The sequence below is a fragment of the Oxyura jamaicensis genome, chromosome 5, assembly GCF_011077185.1.
Source record: "Oxyura jamaicensis isolate SHBP4307 breed ruddy duck chromosome 5, BPBGC_Ojam_1.0, whole genome shotgun sequence".
Classification (NCBI taxonomy): domain Eukaryota; kingdom Metazoa; phylum Chordata; class Aves; order Anseriformes; family Anatidae; genus Oxyura; species Oxyura jamaicensis.
The window spans coordinates 43,971,990-43,991,359 of record NC_048897.1 but is presented as its reverse complement, the minus strand read 5'-3'; the positions used below and the strand labels follow the sequence as shown (position 1 = coordinate 43,991,359).

Sequence of the window (19,370 nt, the reverse complement as noted above, 5' to 3'; positions counted from 1 at the left end):
GTTTTGTTGTTCTTCCAAAATCCACAAAATATAGCACACTCCCCTCAAAAAAAATCTCCTCGTTCTAACGCCCCCCCCCCCCCCCCCCCCCAAAATCAAGAGGAGAAAGAACACATCTCAAACTCCAGCCATCTGTCCTTGGTAACTGGTTTTATAGCTAGGTGGTAGGCCATCCTAGCATCCAGACATTGCAGTCAAAGTGCCATCCATCATCAAGAATTTTATAACTTAAATAATAGTGTCTCTAGTGGAGTTCTTTTGTAAGTTAGCGGCTTGAGTTGAGAAGAGTTACAGAGCAAATAATTGGATTTTTGTATCACGATTAATGCTAGGGGTAACTTCTTTTTACATTTGCACAAAACAAGCCACCTTCAAAAAAATTGAGGAGTGTTACATGACGGCATTTCAAAGAGAAATCCTAGCTAAGTCTGGTGTGGGTTGTTTTTTCTTCAAATTTAGAAATATTGTCCATTATGTCTACATCCATCTTTAAAATATCCTGAACTGTTTATTTAAACAGTTTGTTTACTATTTATTTAAACATAAATATGTACAGTTTGAGTCTCCATACAAGCTGTTGAGCAAATGCAAACTAGTCAGTTCTTAACCTACTGCTCTTCACGTTCATCTTATTTTTGGAGTTCAATTCAGATTGTTCTTTTCTTTACAGTTTTCATTCTTTTCATTCTCATTTAATCTCCTCTTCCAGGAGGTGTATGTTGCCTAGCTCTACCACATCACCAATGTTTTTTTGAATTTTCTCATCAAGGCATATAGGTCAAAGGTGTCTTATTCTGTGTGTGAACAACCTTCTCTTTGTCTCTTTTTTAACCTTTTGCTGCCTTTTTTTTTCTGCTTAACTATTATTATTCTACAAGTCTGCTGTAAGGGCTGGTACTAGCTGATGCCTTATTTGTCTGTGACTGAAAGCATAGTTCCCATGCTCTCACAGTTCGTATGATGTCTTCTTAATAGACAGACAACTAATATTAAGAATTAGTAAATTTGTACTTTGGCTAACAAAAAGTTCCTGGATAGTTCTCATATTCAGGATAAATTCTGCTTAGAGATCTATAGGTTGGTTTCCCTGAAAATCAGGTGAAGCCATTGTGATTTTTGTTTAACTTGGTACTTGTGAAGTACTGAGAATGAAGTACTGGTGCAGTACTTCGTTCTGAGAAGAAGACTGTTTTCCTTCAGCGCCTTTAATGTCAATATGATTTCCTATGTTCTCTGGACAAGTATCTTGAAAATGAAATGGCAAAATCAAAATCCAGACCTGAGCATAGCAACGTCACTGGGTTTAAATGCTTCTGACTCAGAAAGCATGTTTTTCATTTTTAATAAGTTATTAAAAGATGATGGGGAAAGGCTACGGGACAAATTATTGCATGCATCTAAAAGTCCATTTCAGAGAAGAAAGGAGCCTTTTGCTTGTGTCCATTGGTCGATGTGGTAAAGGAATGTAGAATTCCGTGGCTGTATTTTAGAATTCAAAATGATTAAGCAAGACTGAGTATTTTTAAACAAAACCACTGAAGATTGTGCATCTTTTCAAAGTGCTGTGGCCATATTAGGTATGTGCTGGGCTGCATATTGCTTAGGTACATTATGGCATCGTTATTCGTAAGTGTACTTTACTTGCATGGCTCTGGGAAGCAAGTAATACTGACCAAGCAGTTACCATATAAGTCACAGTAATAGTGACAAAGTTTGTGTATCAATTTATGTATGAAGTATATAATAATGACAAAAAGGACTCTTATTACTGTTATTAATTTTTCTTTCTCTGTCTGTTTAAAGGTGACAGCTTCTCTCTTAGGTTTGCCATCAAAGTCTTGTTCTCTACTGATCCTGACAGAAAATGAGAATGAGAAAAGAAAGTGGGTTGGAATCCTAGAAGGGTTGCAGTCTATCCTGCATAAAAACAGACTGAAAAACCAGGTCGTGCATATTCCGCAAGAAGCTTATGACAGTACACTGCCTCTTATTAAAGCAAGTTTAGCTGCTGCTATTGTAGGTATGTTTGTTTTAACTTTTATAAGTGTCTGAGAGTAGCTGAAGCTTTTTGGTGGGCTTCTGTAATGAGAGCACTGATACCTTGATTTCCTCAGCTGAATACTTTCATAGGGAAAAATGCTAATCTTGCACTGATTATTAAATTTTTTCCATCCATTTGGGGGTAAATAGTGATTGCTGAGCAGATTGTTTTAGCAGTATATATCTTATACAGCATACTTCTGACAGACTACATAAACTAAAGCAAAATTGATTTGCTGTTGAAAATCTTTGTACATAAATGTTTCCAGTTGTTCAAACAAAGCAGTCTGCTTTAAAGATACAATTAAATATAGCTGAATTAATAGCCTTTTTACCCCTTTTCCTCATTTAGATCGAGATAGAATAGCAATTGGTTCAGAAGAAGGACTGTATGTGATAGAGGTGACCCGTGACGGTAAGTTAAGCCATAATGCATGCAGTAATTATATACAGAATAATGAGCTCCATAACTTTTAGTGCTGTTTTAATATAGGTTACACAACAGCCCTTCAAGTACGGTAAGTATTAAGCACTCAGTTAATTGATGAGAATCAAAAGTGAATGTGAGATATAAACACTAATTTGGTCATTATTGTTACATTCAGTTGACTGGCTGAAATTAAAGGGACAGGTTAGTGGGCATATTCTGACACATTCTCACCTTAACTGTGTTTCCACAGCAGGTAGTGAAATGCTTCAATACTCGGAGCACACAGCAGCAATTGATGGACAGTGAATTATCAGTCAGTTACTAAATAGAAGTTGAATCGAGTGAGAGAAATTTGGTGTGGAAACTTATTATAACGTGTACCATCAGACAGCTTAAACTGACATGAAGTAGAAGCTAAACAGTGCAAGCAACTCCAGAGAGTTTAAGACTTTGGCCATTACAAGATATTATCTGTGCCCATGGAAGGGGGGGGGGGTTAGAAGCAGATGATCTTTAAGGTCCCTTCCAACCCAAACCATTCTATGATTCATTAAAGCCACTGTGTATCATCTGTTTCTTCCAGCTGGTAGAAATTTAACAACTACTCACACTGTTTCTGACCAGTGATGGCCAAAGTAAATTCCTTGCATGTCTTTCCATTGTCCTTTTTGTTCCCTGAGCCCATGCTTCTTGCTGAACCTATTCTTTTCCTTCCTGTTCTTAATAGACTGCCCTCTACTTTGGGAAAAAAACAGCATCACTTTAGCCTGTTCGGAGATTTGCCATCTCGATTCCAGAAATTCACACAGTTGTGTTCCAGGTGCCACAGTGAAGTGAATGCTGCTTAGCCACTGGCCAGCAAAGACATACCCCACCACCACTGAATTAACAAAAATCACAGATAGGGAGTAAGGGAAGCGTTTTTCCCTTTACCCTGATATACTGAGCACAAACACAGATAACTGGGAGACATGCCTTGGTATGGTGTGGAAAGTCAAAAGGACTACCAGCAAATGAGCGTGGGGATGGTTAGGTGTTAATCCACATAAAATGTGATTTCAAATGCGGAAAAGTAAAGAATGTCTGGTTAATTTTGCAGTGCATTTTCTTAACAAAACAAGATACTCAGTGACTGCTTACTGCAGTATAAAACGAACAAACTATTTGAGTCAAACTGAATATATAGAAGTTACATTTCTAACAAGCAATGCAGATTTAAGTCAATCTACTGCTACGTATCTTCTTCCAAGTTACCATTGGAAATATTTGTTATTTCTCTTGGCCTTCAAAAGCAGCCAAACATACCTTGTGATATCCATACTTTCTTGTGATTGCTGACGCACTCTAAATTCAGACAATACTCTAAATCCTTGCTTTTAGTGATAGAAGAACTTAACAGCCTTGGCTAACTGGTAGGATTGTCTCTAACAAAATGCCTAATGCTTTCTTCACCTATATTTAAAGCCTCTTCTGTTGTCTTTAACCTTCTGGGAGTTGATGGTGAGGGCAATGGTGATACAGATTTGTAAAATGAAAACTTTACAGCTCTGGAAAAATGACTGTGAAACTTCTGAAATATCCCTTTGACTGTTTCTAGTCATTGTCTTTCAAATCCCCAAAAACAGTTCTTTACATGTTGACTTAATGGAAGAATGTGATTTTCCTTTTTCAATGCAAATTAGTTTGGTTTGCAGTCATGTGAAAACTTGCATTTCAATGTAAAGTACAGCAGTGAATATGGGTTTCTAAAGTCTTACTTAACTTTCAAAATAAAATGAACTAAAAAAAAAGCCAGAAAAGTGGTTTTGAGGCAAAAAGCAAACTGTTATTGCTTCCTCTTGCTTAGAATAAGCCATTGCCCAATTCTAGGAGAAAATGTTTTGTACGTGGAGACAACAGATATTTGAAATTCTTTTTAGCAGTAATAAATTCCATTCCATTGAATAAATTTCCAGTGGTCACCATTCTGTAAGTACTTAGGTATAAACATAACTTAAGATGCAAGTAATTCCAGAGATTCCAATATAGCTTCTTGCACAGAAGAAAAGTATACATTTAATTTGAAAGGTCATTTCATAAGGAAACGATTATCCACATCACCGTGCCATATGTAAATATGAAAATGAATTGCCGATTTTCGTTTTTAAATTAAAAACTGTTTTCCATGAGTTTTCTGTGGCCAGTTCCTGTGTGTAATGGCATTTTCATAAATAGGAGTATCTTCGTCCGGTTATAGCAATTGAAATTTTCAGTGTTAATTAACTGCCAGCTGCTTATATCAAAGGTCTTTGGTCAGGATATCACTTAGCTTTTGACAAATAATCTAAACTGTAAGTTGGAGTTCAAACTAGGGAAAAAACTCTCCGTGGCAAAGTTCCAGCAGGGGGTTATTTCATAGAGCATTTCTTCAGACATATTGTCTGTTTGTGCAAGTGTGGGGGGAAGCCACACAGCATGAGGTTTTGTAATCTAAACAGCCAAACTCTTGCTGTAAATTTACAGAATTCAGTAATTTGGCAAGGCTACTCGACTAATACTAGGGAAAAATGCAAATAGCTTCCAATTAATATTTATTTTTATTATAATTGACAAAGGTTTTGAATTCATTTAGCTAACAGAAAACTAAAAGCAATACTTTGATATAATTGACTTAGGCATGTTACGTAGTATGTTTCCTAGTTTGGATTTCTTTCTGTTCTATTTGTACCCCATGAAATGCTCACTGCTTTCTTGAATATGATGATAGCCCTGCGATCCCAAAAGCAGAACACGTTGTACCCAACCCTGTTAGATGCTACTAACCCAATATTAAAGTGTGCAAACAATGAAACTCCCTGGCTTCCATAGGTAACCTAACCAGTCTCAACTGTGAGAAAGCTTTTCCTAGCATCTGTTCTAAACCTTTATTGCTACAGTTTTAGGCCATTCCTGCTTGTCCTGCAGCACACGTAGCATTTTTTTGCCTTTCCCTATAGGTATTTAACACTAATAACTGTACAGCTTTGTATTTGGATTTGCCAACACTACAGCATTCTGTGTCCCACGTTCTCAGCGTTAAATACTTCCTATTTCTTCTGTTTGTGTTCTGCTAATTTAGTTTTACTCTGTAATTTACTCAAGATACTGACGTTTTTCCTGAATGTGGAACCAGTTCCAGAAGATGTACTGTCTTGCAATGAGTAGATAGTACAGATAAATTTTTCCTGAATTTTTCCTGTATTTTAAGCATCCTTTTCCTGCAAAGTGTTACTGAGACTGTATATCAATAAAGAAAGTTACAGGAACACTTTAGTTCAATGTTCTGAGAATTAGCAACAGAGCATCAAATGTGTGTAATAAGTGCTCTTTCTTATCTGTTGTGTGTCTCTGTTTAGATCTGTTTTCAGACATCGGTATGTAACGGTGCAGTATTTCCAGGCCTGATAGTTTTATTCTTTTTCTTACAGTAGCTCTCGTTTCCTTTGCAGTGATAGTCCGAGCTGCTGACTGTAAGAAGGTGTACCAGATAGAGCTTGCTCCCAAAGAGAAAATCATCATCCTCATCTGTGGCCGGAACCATCACGTTCACCTCTACCCCTGGGCCTCTCTGGACGGATCAGAAGGAAACTTCGACATCAAGCTTGCGGAAACTAAAGGCTGCCAATTGATTACAACTGGAACACTAAAGAAGAGTTCTGCAACTTGTTTGTTTGTGGCTATCAAGCGACAGGTTTTTTGCTATGAAATTCACAGAACTAAACCTTTCCACAAAAAATTCAGTGAAATTCAGGCTCCAGGAACTGTACAGTGGATGGCAGTGTTCAAGGACAAGCTCTGTGTTGGCTACCAGTCTGGGTTCTCTCTGTTGACCATCCAGGGAGATGGACAATCTATAAACCTGGTAAATCCTAATGACCCCTCGCTTATGTTCCTCTCACAGCAGTCTTTTGATGCCCTTTGTGCTGTGGAGCTCAGTAATGAGGAATACCTGCTTTGCTTCAGCCATATGGGAGTATACGTCGATTCGCAAGGTCGAAGGTCACGCATGCAGGAACTAATGTGGCCTGCAACTCCTGTTGCCTGTAGTATGTATATGTTTTTCTGTTGCCATATCCCTGTTGCCGCTTTACTTGTCTAAAAATAATCAGCATGTATTCTATTTTGCTTTGGTTTGTCTTCAAATATCTACAGTTTAAGTTTTGATGAGTTAACAGGATACGTATCCTGACGGTAGCTTTGGACTTGGCAGCCTCTTGGGCTGAGATCCTGCAAGCTGCAAGAAAACGAGCTCTGTCTTGGTACAGGACACAGAAGAACTAATAATGAAACACAAAACAACTTTTACAGAGAGTAGTCCTGGACGCAGGGCAGTGTAAGACTGCTGCTTCTGTGAAATTCTGTAAAGGGCTTGTGCTCTAGAAAACATAACTGTCTCGTTGTCTTTAGGACATCTTCTGTGTCCTGTATTCAAAGCACAATAGAAAGCTGGAGATCAAATGTGACTGCAACTCTAAATGTTCGTAAGGATAACAAAATAGGAGGTGAAAATACTGCTTGTGGCAGCTGGTTGCAATTTTTGAGGGGGAGAATTTCCAAAAATAATACAGGCAGGCGAAGGATATTTTTTCATCTGCTCTGTTCTTTTCAGGAGCATTGGTTTATCAGCTAGCCAGGACAGAAGCACGTGTGGAACATTTTTCAGTAGTCAGAGGCAGTTCATGATAAAACCCAGCTTTCTGTTTGGAGCTCAAATAATAATTGAAGTGGTTTGGGATGATTGAAGGCAAGAAATATCTTTTTGTTTAAATAGTACACAGAGCAATTAGGTGTTCATTGGTCTGATTAGGTCAGGTCCAAATAGCAGTTTGTTTAATTTTAATTGTCTTGAACTGAAATTGTTTGCTTGCTTTGCTCTGACCTAGTTCTGTACAGAAGTCTGAAGCGAAGGCCCAAGGAAGCAATGTAGTTGCAGATTTACTTTAAAACACCATTAGCCAAAGCTAATGTTTCCTTTTCCTTTATCAGCTTTAGTTTTTTATATTTCAGCAGACTAGCCATGCTAGTTAATTGTTTTGTCTGTTATTATTAGAAGCTGGTCTTACTGTAAACTGTTTTATAGCATTCTTGTACGCACAGTCCCAAGTGGCAATAGCCTAGGGTGTTTATTAATAGAAATAGCAATGTTGTCCACCGCCAAAGGAAACTGGATTATTTCCCTTTTCTTCAGCCTTGTCCTCCTTCCTCAGTTCTGGTGTCTGTCACTAGTGATGGTGACTTTTTAATCACAGAATGGCTCAGGTTGGAAGGGGCCTTATAGATCATTGAACTCCAAGCCCCTGCTATGGGCAGGGAGGCCACCCACTAAATCAGGTTGGCCAAGGCCCCGTCCAGCCTGGCCTTGAACGCCTCCAGGGATGGGGCATCCGTAGCTCTGCTGGGCAGCCTGTGCCAGTGCCTCACCGCCCTTACAGTGGACAACAGGAAGAAAGTCTTTATCTGAATCTATCCTCTTTTAGTTTAAAACTATTCCTCCTTGTCCTATCATTATCTACCTGAGTAAAGAGTCCTTCCTAATCTTTTTTTTTTTTTTTATAAGCCCTCTTTAAGTACTGAAAGGTTACAGTGGGGTCTCCCTGAAACCTTTTCTTCTCCAGCCTGAACATCCCCAGCTCTCTCAGCCTTTCTTTGTAGGAGAGGTGCTCCAGCCCTCTGGTCATCTTTGTAGCCCTCCTCTGGACTTGTTCTAACAGCTCCACATCTTTCTTGTGCTGAAAGCACAATAATAAATAATAAAAATAATAAATTTTATTTATTTTGAACTCTCCTATCAGCTCATCAAAGTGGCAGTTGTTCTGTCCTTGTTGCAGCTTCTGCTGTAGCAAAAGGACCGTGTTGTAGAGAGCTTTTAGGGTATGCTGGAGAACTTGGCCCTAGGGCATTCAGTCACTTACTGAGGGTGACTGAGGTCTGCGTTAGCCCAGTCTGCTCCGTTATTTTGGGCAGCCAGCTAAATGCACGTGGGGCTTGTTAGCTGGAGGGTGGTGCAGCACAAACGCCCAGCGCCAGCTCGGGTCTCGAAGCTGCAGCAGGGCCGAGCCCAGTGCGGTCAGGAGGTGCCAGGCCTCGCTGGGAACCAGCTGAGGACTGGTCATGCTCACCAGTAACAGGCTGTCTACTGGCTTGGGCTGTGAGCTGGCCAGGCAGACGTTTGTCTGATGCTCTGTGGTCTCCTTTCTTCAGATATCCAGGCCAACCATTGCCCCATACAGCTGACAGAGTCCCTTCTGGGATACATATATATGATAGCTGTCCAAAGACTTCTGTGAATGAGTTTTAAAAGCAGCACTAAAACATCATTTCAGTTCTTGTAAGGAGATTCTCAGATGCACTGAGTGTCTTATTTGGGTTATTTTCCTTTTGTTTATTGAAGCAGCTCTTGGTATATCTTCTCTCTACGAAGTCCCATAAATTTCTAGTAACTGTTCTTTATATCAGGATACAGTCATTACATGAGCAAAAGCATTTGATGTGAAGCTGTAGGGATCTCTGCTTTTAGTTTGACCTAAAGTAAACTTGTCTGCGGATGCCTTTTATGCTTAAAAAAAAAAAAGAAATGGATTGTGAGCTTTAAGCATTGTGACATTTTTATGTTAACCTGATGAAAGCAACTCATACATGAATATCTAAAGCTAGATAATTGGTAGCAAAAGAGGAAGGAAGTTCAGAATAGAACTGCATCATGACTCCGTGACCCACCTCACAGATGGTGACTCTCTTTTCCCCTGTGCACAGCAGATGTGTAGCTAGTTTGCTTCCGAAATGAAGTAATCTGCCTCTATAGAAAAGCTAGCCTCAGTCCTACCATGTAACAAATTTATATGCATCTGTAAACTTCAGATGGCGTTCTGCAATTCCATGAAATCATAATTTGAGGATTAAAAATACTGCAAGGGTCAAACTTAAATCTTCCTGTGATGCTGGCAGTTGTCGTTAGCAAAGCTGTTATTGCAAAAATATCGGTTTGAAAGTGGGCCTGAGAAAAACCATGATGGTTTAAAATGTATCTCACAAATAGAGGAAACTTTGGACTGTTAAAATTTGTGTAAATACGTGTCAGGTATGGATTTCTGAAACCACATTAGAGTTTTCTGTTTGTTTTTAATCTATGCAGGTTGCAATTCCTCATATGTAACCGTGTATAGCGAGTACGGTGTTGATGTATTTGATGTTAACACTATGGAATGGGTTCAGACTATTGGACTGCGAAGGGTAAGTACTTTTCTGTGAATAGAGAACTTAATTCCAAATGAGATGTTTCTTTGCAGCGTATGCTAAGCTGGAGATAATTTTCTGCCTCCTTCCTCGAAACAGATCAGGCCATTAAACATGGACGGCACTCTGAACCTCCTGAACTGCGAGCCACCGAGACTTATATATTTCAAGAACAAGTTTGCAGGTGAGTACTGAGCAAGGGGAGAAGTGGGAGAATCCATCTGCCTGGAAAATTTTAAGCAATGTCACCTTTGCGTGAGATGAAACTTGGATACTCCTGGACATGACTCTAAGTATATAAAATTGCTTTGTGATATTACAGCTGGAGCTGTTCTCAGCGTACCAGAAACATCTGACAATAGCAAAAAGCAAATGCTTCGAACCAGGAGCAAAAGAAGATTTGTATTTAAGGTTCCCGAGGAAGAGCGATTACAACAGAGGCGGTAAGAATTTAGTCTGTGTGTGTAACAGGTTGTACGTGATGACATGCAAAGACTGGGAGTGCTAATAGTAAAAATCACTCTGCCCTTTTAGGGAAATGCTTAGAGACCCTGAGCTAAGGTCAAAGATGATTTCTAACCCAACGAATTTCAACCACGTGGCACATATGGGACCAGGAGATGGAATGCAGGTTCTCATGGATCTCCCACTGGTAATGCACGTTTAAGGGGTGGGAGATGTATGTGCATTTGTAATTGCTCGGGGAAAAATACAAAAATGAGCTGTATAGGGTTCAAGTATTAATCTATGTACCAAATTCTTCTAATTTTCTTTTTGAGAAAGGTAAACCTTCCTTATGTATCCTTTAGATGTTTCTAAGTCCTGCGCAGAGAAACGCTATTAGCTAACTTAAGAATGAGACACTGAAAGAAGCAGATATCACTGCCAGGAACTTGTTAGTCGTTTTATAAATAATCAGTCTCTCCTCCTTCCTTTTTCTTGTTTGTCATCTTAAAATAACAGAATGAATTTCCTCCCCTTGCACCCTCTCAGCATTCCGGTCTGATATCACCTCCAACAGGCTTTGAGCACGTCTTTCACCAGCCCTGTCCCTGCTGATATCCTCCTCCAGAGTCACCATTCCTCACTGCAAGGCTTCCTTCTGCTTTCTTCCTCTTCCTGTCCCTCCTCCGCTTCCTTAGCAAGGGTAGGAGTAGCTGCACACTGTTAGAAACTGGATGGTGTGCTTGTGGCACTTGGACAATCTAGAAGAAAAACAAGGAGGGGGGTGAATGCTTTGGAAGACAACCAAAACACGTGTAAGCCGTGGCATTTCATAGCATTACTTTTTGGTTTGCATTTAACAAATAGAGCATTTTGTGAGCTATTTGAGAGCTAAGTCCACAAGAGGAAGGTGCAAAGGTACGCTTTTATGCTGTGTACCTTTCATTTTATAGCTGCTAGTCAGGCTTTTTCTTGTCCTTCTCGGCTGGCTCTGATGAGGATAATGCATTCATCTTTCAGCAGGAAGAGGAAGGAAAGCAGAGCTATTGGCATGGTCACTGCCCCTTCATACGAGGGTTTGCTGGCTGACAGGTTCCAGTGGCTCCTGTCTCCAGCCGGTGGGAGGAGTGTCCAGTGGCTGCTGCAGGGCTTAGTTCTTTCTCTGTCTTTCTCAGGGTTTGTGTCTGTTTCTGAAAATATGTGGATGTAGTCAAGTAAGTTCAGAGTTTTTTCTGCCAATACTAGTTGTAATAGCATCAAAAGCACAGTAGAGTTTTTACGAGTAACAGCCCCTAGTTGGATAGCATTGCTTGTTGGCTAACAAGGTGTTTCATTTCATCTGTAGAGTGTTTTACCCGCTGCACAGGATGAAAAACCATGTCCATCTACAGCCAACCTCTCACGGCAGCAGCAGCAGCAGAGAAGCAAAACCTATATTTCTTGGCCCTCATCAAGTAAGGCTGGAAACAACCTTGTCAGCTCTAAGCTGTAATTGATGGCTTCAACAGGAGATGTAAAACTGCCATTTTTCCTCCTTTCTCTGCAGGTGGCAGCGATGTGGGAGGAGCCATGCCTTCCCGAAGCATGTCCGATCCCGACCAGGAGTTTGACAAAGAGGTAACGCAGCTTTTATTAAATGGAGACCGACAATATCCTGTTGCTGTAGATTTTCTTCTCCTAATAAATTAAATAGCTGAGAAAATACTTCATGAAGACTGTGTTCTTTATGGAGATATATTCCCTCTGCAAATGTTTTCTCCAGCATGTAATAGCTGATTGTATGCTAGATAAGCCAGCGCTAAAGCAAAGCTGTGAAAAGATCTTTTTATGGTGATATTTTAAGATGTATTGTGTCCTGGATTAGGCTTTGTAGACAAGGCAATTTTGACTAATTGATAAAATGTCCTCGAAGCTCCTAGAAATGTTCTCTGGGCTATTAGCATAGAATAGGAAAGTAATACCGCTCGTTAAATGGTTTTCTGTGCTCCCTTAAGGAAGACTTTTTGTCTTGTAACTTGAGAAGGAATAATATTTTAAAATATTATGCAATCTGTTTTTAGCAAGTGTGAAAGCGTGCTCTGGTTGGTAGTCAGCAGCCTGAAGATGTTCTGGCTGCACAAAGCTGGTGTCCCTAAATCTGTCTGATATTTTTGCCCTTGACTTATTGTGGATGTAGCTTCTTGCAAGCTTTGTTCAAGTACTGTCTGTGCAAGATAAGTGTTAGGAAGTAACACTGGCAAACTCCAGGATCAAGGTCTTTTTTTTTTAGTTCCCTGTAGAACGTTCTGGATTCTGAAGTGTGGCTACCTAGACCTCACACTAGGCCTTTACAGAATGCCTTCATACATTCCAAGGCAAAGTGTTTGCCCAGGCTTCTGAGCCATGCTCTGACTTCCTTTGTCAGAGCGTTAAAAGACCACTTGTCTTTTAAAGACCACTTTTCATTAAAGCAAGCATGTTAAAATAGGAATCTCTAAATATGGGCATTTTTAAAACTGTCTTGATTTTCAAAGGTGCTTATGACAGACTCTCCCAGTTGATTTTGTTGTCCTGTAGCATCCTTCCCGAAGTCTGTTACATTTTGCATTCCAATCGCTGTTTGTAGGCACCAGCAGTGGTAGATGGAAAGGTTTTTTGCAATGTTTTCCTTTTTGGTAAACCTTAAAATTTCTTGGGACATCTTAAATTTCAAAAATAGTAGTTTGTAACTTGGAGGATCTAATACCACCTTCTAGTTTATAGTGCTTTTCCTGATGGTTTGTGACTTGGTCACAGCATGAGCAGGTTCGTGTTAAGATAATCTTGTTAGAAATGGTCTTACTATTGCTAGAGGCATGCAAAACCTTGTAAGCAGCATTCTTGTAGGATGTTACCTTTCAGTACATTTGCTATATATATATATATGTTTCCTTTCTTGAGAATAACTTGCTGTAGTGGTACTGGTTTTTCCTGTGCATAAGCTGTGAATTTGTTCACCGCTCAGTGTTGTAACTCCTCAAAATAGTGGGAAACTTGCCAGCCATGTTGTTGAAGTGAGACCAGTCTGTGAAGGCAAATATCCAACATCCAATCTAATGCTGGGAAAATAACTGTGGATAGAGTGCCTTTATTAGATATTGACGTAGGGCAGCTCCAGTAAGTATATTCTGTTTCTGGATCTCCAGCCTGATATTTGGCAACCTTCACTCTTTTGTCAGGCACTTCACATGCTTGCCTTTGTTGCTGGTACTGTTTTGTAAACAGTTTGTGTGCTTGCTTCCTTCCTTCTCACCAAGCTGAAGATGATTTGACTGTAATTGTTTACACATTTATATGGGCAGACAAATGTACTCCTTTGCTATAAAAATTGCTTGAAAAAAAAATCAGGCTGGTAAACGCAAACTAACGATGCACAGATGGATGCGTTCTATCAGGGAAGTTTCACAGAATCACAGCATTGTACGGGTTGGAAGGGACCTCAAGAGATCATCGGGTCCAACCCCCCTGCCAAAGCAGGTTCCTCAGAGCAGGCTGCCCAGGTAGGAGTCCAGACAGGCCTTGAATATCTCCAGAGAAGGGGACTCCACAACCTCCCTGGGCAGCCTGTTCCAGTGCTCTGTCACCCTCACCGTGAAGTTCTTTTGCACGTTTTGCAGTGGCTGAAGTAGAGGAGCCTGGGATTTAACAATTTCCACATACTTTGCCATAATACACGTTAGGTCAGAAGGTCACCTTCAAGACTGCACTAAGGCCCAGTGAAGATAATGGAAGTATTTGCATTAGTGTTTCGCTATGAAATGAATCTAATGCCTGCTGCTTTGTAGGACTTCTCTCCCTAATTGTTTGATTTTAAAGAAGTGTAATTTTTTAATGTTTCTCGTTAACAGCCTGATTCAGACTCCACCAAACACTCTACTCCATCCAACAGCTCAAATCCAAGTGGTCCCCCAAGTCCCAACTCTCCTCATAGGAATCAGCTGACGTTAGATGGACTGGACCAGTCAACTTGTGATGCATAACACTACAGCTCTCACCGTTCTGGCTTCAACCATCTACTACGCCATGGAGCACTCAAGAGCAGGGCAAAGCTGTCTCAGATGCTAGTGCCAAGACTGACACTGAATCTCTAGTGTTGTACAAGAATAATTATATATCCAGATTGTAGATACAAACTATTGAAATGAAGAAGATTCTTTACTAAATAGCGATCAAGCTTTTTATGCAGAATTGTTCACTGTTACGGTTGATTCCTTTCTGCACAGCTGTGACACAGTTGTATTGCATAGGAGCATTTAAGGCCACCAGTAAATAGTCTTATTCTTATGCTGAAAAAGAAATAGAGAGAGATACTGATAATGTTGCTACAATATCAGGAATATTATTTTTCTATAGAATGATGTAATGTCTCATTAGCAGGAAATCCTTTTAGACACAGTTTGGACCTCTGAATAGGAAATGCAAGCAGGTCTAGTTACATCCTCAGAAAAATACTTTTCCCTTTTTCCCATAACAGCTGGTTTTGTAAATCTTAAGGAGAATGCTAGGAAGCTGTAGGTTGTTCCCAACATCGGTAAGAATCACCAGGAAGTCCAATAAAAGTTGGTTATAGTTTTGTGGCCTTTTAATTCATTTAGCCATTACATATTCAGCTGCATAACAGTCTTTCTACCTTTCTACTGACTTTTTAGTCTTGTACATAGGACTACTACCAGTTATCTTTTACCCATACCCTGCTTTTTAGTCCTCATCAGTCAGCCGTTAGTCAGGGCTTTTAAAATACTGGTAATTACTGCTGTGAAGAAAATTTTACTCCTAGTTCCTGCCTATCTCCTCCTGAGAAGTTGTTTCTCCTGATTTTTTGGTGTAAGGACACACTACATTGTTTAGCTAGCAAGCCTTGCGGACACACTGCCCTTGAAGTCTGCTTGACCTAAGGGACTCTAACACACTGAAACGTCAGTCTGTTTATTGGTTACCAAAGTGGAATGTGAAGGATGTGTAACTGGGGGTGCTGCTTTTCTCATTAATTGTATCCTCACCTGCATGAAGACCCCATGATTATTAATCAAGTATTGATCATGTAGAAAAATGCACAACACACTCCTGTATATTTTGCTATGGCCCACGTGCAGTGGTGATGTTTTGCGTGTATATTTAATCTCATGCTTCCATGTATTATACATTTAGTAATCAAAGGTTTGTGACCATGTTTCATTAAAAGCTTGTAATTAATTCAGTGGCTGGCATATCCAGTTTGTCATTGTCACACTAGTGTGCCTTCTGTGCCAATTTTATGACAGTTGGATGTCACTTATTTAAAATTTGGTTTAAATGGGCTAATGATATACCAATGGCTAATGTTCTTTTCTGAAACACTGTATAGGATGTGCACTTATCTTTAGTTTAAACTGAGTGTTCTAGTCAACATTTAATCCTGTTACGTTAAGTGTTCGACAGTACTTGCTCTTTTTCTCAGATTATTGATAAAGGGGCTCAGTTAGAGCTGGACACTACTGCTTTGGGGGTTTTCTGGTTTTTACTTTTTTAATGTAAGTCTAAGTCTTTGTAATTATTGAATTGTGAGAACATTTTTGAACAATTTACCTGTCAATAAAGCAGAAGAGGGAGGTTTTAAAGTTCATAGTCGTCTGTCTTGACATCTGAAAACAGCCCCCCACTGGCACTTGCTGTTGTCTTGTGGTAAGTTTGCTTTGTCTAAGTGAAAGTTTTACAGAAATTGAAAAAATACTTTAAAGCTCCATTCCTGAATGGATTCTTCCTTTCCTACAAGAAAGGTGTGTTTCTACGTGTAAATGCGTGTTCAGGAGCGATGGCAGGCCTTCTGGAGGATTGCAGTGTTGAAATTGTGCCTTCAGTTTGTGCTAGAGTTGCCGTTTCATCAAGGCAGTGGCCCTGTTGATGCATTTTCAGTGATTCAGGTCATTATTTCCTAATGGCCGAAGCACAGTGAGGAGGCTGCAGGATCCCGGAGAAGCACTTCAGAACATCTCAGAGACTGAAGCATGAACGGTGCCCCACACGTACCACAGAGGGTTTGGGAAGCTTCCCTTGAGCTCACTCTAGAATTGAGCACCATGGAGCTCACTGCAGCATGATCAGAGCCAACGTTTTTCCTAGGGTGACCTGGGTGAGTGTCCCTTACCCTTACAGGCTGCCCAGGTGCCTCCTGGATTAACTCTTGGTGTCACCCATCTTCAGGTTAACAGAGAAGGCCTAGCTGAGTATTTCAGACGTTGCTGCTCCTTGTTGGCCAGACCTGGGCAAGGCCAGCGGGCTGGTTCGTGGGGGAAGTGGTGCTGGCACTTTGCTCTGGGGAGGTGGGGTGAGAGCTGGCAGCAGGCTCGAGGTCTGTGTGCCAGAAGCCTTCCCACAAGCATTCATGCTAATCAGCCTTTGACTTTTAAAAAACGTTTCTACTGCTCTTGAGCTGATTTTTCTCCGCACAGTGAGGACTTCAGATGACAACAAAGTCTTTAATTATGGGAGTATTAAATCATAGCACTCAGCAGTGCCAGGGCTTGGTTATAATTTAAGCAGGAGAACGTTTCTAGAAAAATAAATGAATTGCTCAGTATGAATACATTCTTTTTTTTTTTTCCCCCCTCAAATCTGTCTGAGCAGATTCCTCCCTGAGGCCCCCACCACAGCCCTTTTCACATCTCCTGTTCCCTCAGGGCTCCTGGTTCTGGTTACCTTAAGAGTCCTCCTGAGCCCTCAAGAGAACTTTTAGTAACGTGGAAATTCAAGACTTGATCTGAAACGTTCCTCTGACGGTGCACTTTCTTCTCCCTGGAGGCTGCCGGTCTTGGTATCACAAGTAAGGAATTCAGTTATGCAAGGAATGAGGATAATTCAGTCTCTGCCTGTTCCTCTGCCAATTCCAGTTTCACGCCGGCATTACATCAGGTCCTGCTGGAGGCGGTGCCGGACCTGCCCCTCACCAGGACACTTTGGTCACTTCCAGCAGAGGTCCTTGACACACGAGGCTGTGTCTGTTGGCTCGCAGTCTGGTGTCACTTGCTACCTGGAGCTACACAAACCTGCCAACACCTCTACAGCACAGCTGTGCTGAGAGCAAACAGCTTCCTAAATGGGTGCAATCTGCTGGGGTGTGTGTTTGTAAACACTGGGTGTTTGCGTGCTGCGTGCCTCGCACAGCTAAGTCACAGGGAGGGGACTTCAGCAGGGAAGCGAGCATCCAGCCGCCTCGCTGCTTTCCTCAGAGCCGGTTCAGGCAGCCCTGGGAGGAATCAGGTGCACAGAAATCTTACAGAGCTGGCAGCGGCAGCCTACAGCGCTGGGAAGCAGGGAAGCCTTGGAGGGAAGGGAAGAGCGTGGGAACTGAACTGTGCCCGTAGGAGAGCCAAGCAAGTAAGTTACAGGAAGGCACCACGGTGTGACCACACGCCTTGTGCTGGTGCTGAGTTTAGCCTGTTTTTAGGAGCAAAGATAGAAAGAGCTGGTGTTCTTGCATCAGAAAGTAGTGCTCACCTGCCCAGGTCTGGCTTTCAGTAGTGGTGGCAGCAGGTCTCCCGGTCCACTTTCTCCTGTCTGCTCATGTCCCTATAAACGTGGCTCCCCTCTCCCTTTCCCCTCGCCTCCCTCCATAGCACCCTCGTGCTCTTTGCCTCACAGCTGAAAGCAGGGGCTTGATGCCAGCTGCCATGCAGGAGGCAGGAGCAGCTCCTGGCATGGAGCTGCCCTTATCTAGAGGCCAGAGAGCTCCTGCCCCATGGCCTTGGGCTCAGAGCCGGCAGTGCAGCACCACCTCGGTGTGCCAGCCTCCTGCGGGTGTTTGTGGGGCCCTGGGGTGACAGCAGAGCAGCCACCACTGCGTGATGGCCGTGGGACGACGGCAAGAGCGTGTGCTGGTTGTGTGGGATGCTCAGCCTGCCTGTGCCGGCGGGGTGAGCTGAGGACAGCATGGAGCACCGCGGGACGTGCTACACAAACGGCAGCTGCAGTGCTGCAGCCAGCCAGGGGAGGAACACGAACTCAGAAATCAGCCCTTCCTGGCCTTGCAGTAAATATTTTCCCTGCTCCCCGATAAGACGCAGCACTTTTTTTTTGGCACCTGACAGCACGGGGGAGGCAGCTTTATTGGTCGGTTTACCAGAGCCGAAGCCCCCAGGTTTTTGCGGCACCGCCTGCTTCCCAGTCCCTTACGCAGCCCCTGCTCTGTATTCCTGGAGGAAGAGCAGGAAGAGCCCTGAATGCTGATGAGAGGAGATGTACATCGCGCTGCCGGCCTCAGCAGCTTCGCCTGTTCCTTCCCCCCGGGGGTGCCAAATCACACCCCTTTAGCTGCTGCCACCCCCTAGTAAATAAAATAATAAAATTTAAAACATGCTTTGGGTCTGGGCTGTTTGCAGGCACTGTGACATTTTGAGACCTGCTACATGTGAGCTCACCCCAGTGCCTGAGCCCAGAGCTGCGCAGCTTCTGGGGGCTCCTGCAGCAAACCGGAGGTGGGCACAGCCAGACACGTTAGTGTCCATCAGCATTGTCTGTGCACGTTGCTTTTTCTTCTAAAACCACAGGGACCAATGACTCGTGAGCTCCCACCGCTACCACTAATGCGTTTTGCATCAGTGTGTCGCAGTGGGGACCCCAGCCTCTCAGGCCTGAGCACAACAAAGCCATCGGGTACTCAGCTGTGCCGCGCACACCCTCGGCAGCAGAAAGCACGGACCCAACGCGCTGGCTGCCGAAGATGTCTGCAAATTAAATTCCGTGTGTATGCAGGGTCCCAGGAGGGACTCCTACATACCGAAGCCTCTGCGTTCCCCCGCCGGGGCTGCGTGCCTGTGCCTGTGCGAGGACAACGCGTCGTGACAACATCTGGCTTTGCAGCCCCGCTGGCCCCTGGCGTGGCAGCGCGAGCGGCGCTTGGTGCTCTGCAGAGCTCCCCCTCCCCGCAGCGATTCTGCGCGAGCGCGCGGACGTCTCTCCTGAAGGAAAAGTACAGAATGTGCTCGGCTCGCGCACTGACAAAAATTGATCTCTGCTTTAATTAAAGCCTCTATCGTAAGTGACCTCGAGCTGCTAATGGGTTTTAAGAATGAAGCCTGGCAAGTAGCAAATCCACATGCCCAAAAACGGAGGGCCGAAGGGGCGCAGGTCTGTGCTGAGGGCAGAGCCCTGCACAATTTGCCTTCTGCAGCATCTCTGAGACCCTGCCACCTCGCTGCAAATGCCTGCCCAG

The 19,370-nt window shown here is 42.5% G+C and overlaps 1 protein-coding gene and 1 long non-coding RNA gene across 9 annotated transcripts in view; one reads left to right on the top strand and one right to left on the bottom strand.

Moving 5' to 3' along the window:
* Positions 1 to 15,783, top strand: part of CDC42BPB (CDC42 binding protein kinase beta) — a 94,158-nt gene extending 78,375 nt beyond the window's left edge. For 6 of the 8 annotated variants that reach the window (XM_035327885.1, XM_035327884.1, XM_035327888.1 and 3 more), the window contains 11 exons: positions 1,804 to 2,020; positions 2,393 to 2,455; positions 5,938 to 6,534; positions 9,621 to 9,718; positions 9,821 to 9,905; positions 10,044 to 10,164; positions 10,256 to 10,373; positions 11,341 to 11,379; positions 11,511 to 11,619; positions 11,712 to 11,782; positions 14,032 to 15,783. In XM_035327885.1, coding sequence (XP_035183776.1) covers positions 1,804 to 2,020; positions 2,393 to 2,455; positions 5,938 to 6,534; positions 9,621 to 9,718; positions 9,821 to 9,905; positions 10,044 to 10,164; positions 10,256 to 10,373; positions 11,341 to 11,379; positions 11,511 to 11,619; positions 11,712 to 11,782; positions 14,032 to 14,163 — 1,650 coding nt within the window. In that variant the 3' untranslated portion in view covers positions 14,164 to 15,783. The remainder of the gene's footprint in view (positions 1 to 1,803; positions 2,021 to 2,392; positions 2,456 to 5,937; positions 6,535 to 9,620; positions 9,719 to 9,820; positions 9,906 to 10,043; positions 10,165 to 10,255; positions 10,374 to 11,340; positions 11,380 to 11,510; positions 11,620 to 11,711; positions 11,783 to 14,031) is intronic. The other 2 variants (XM_035327886.1, XM_035327890.1) reach the window with 1 other exon arrangement.
* LOC118167935 lies at positions 10,104 to 11,222 on the bottom strand. Its single transcript, XR_004751297.1, has 2 exons — positions 11,105 to 11,222; positions 10,104 to 10,926 (listed from the first exon to the last, which is right to left on the bottom strand). It is a non-coding gene; the product is annotated as an uncharacterized LOC118167935 (long non-coding RNA).
* Positions 15,784 to 19,370: the final 3,587 nt, after the last annotated feature.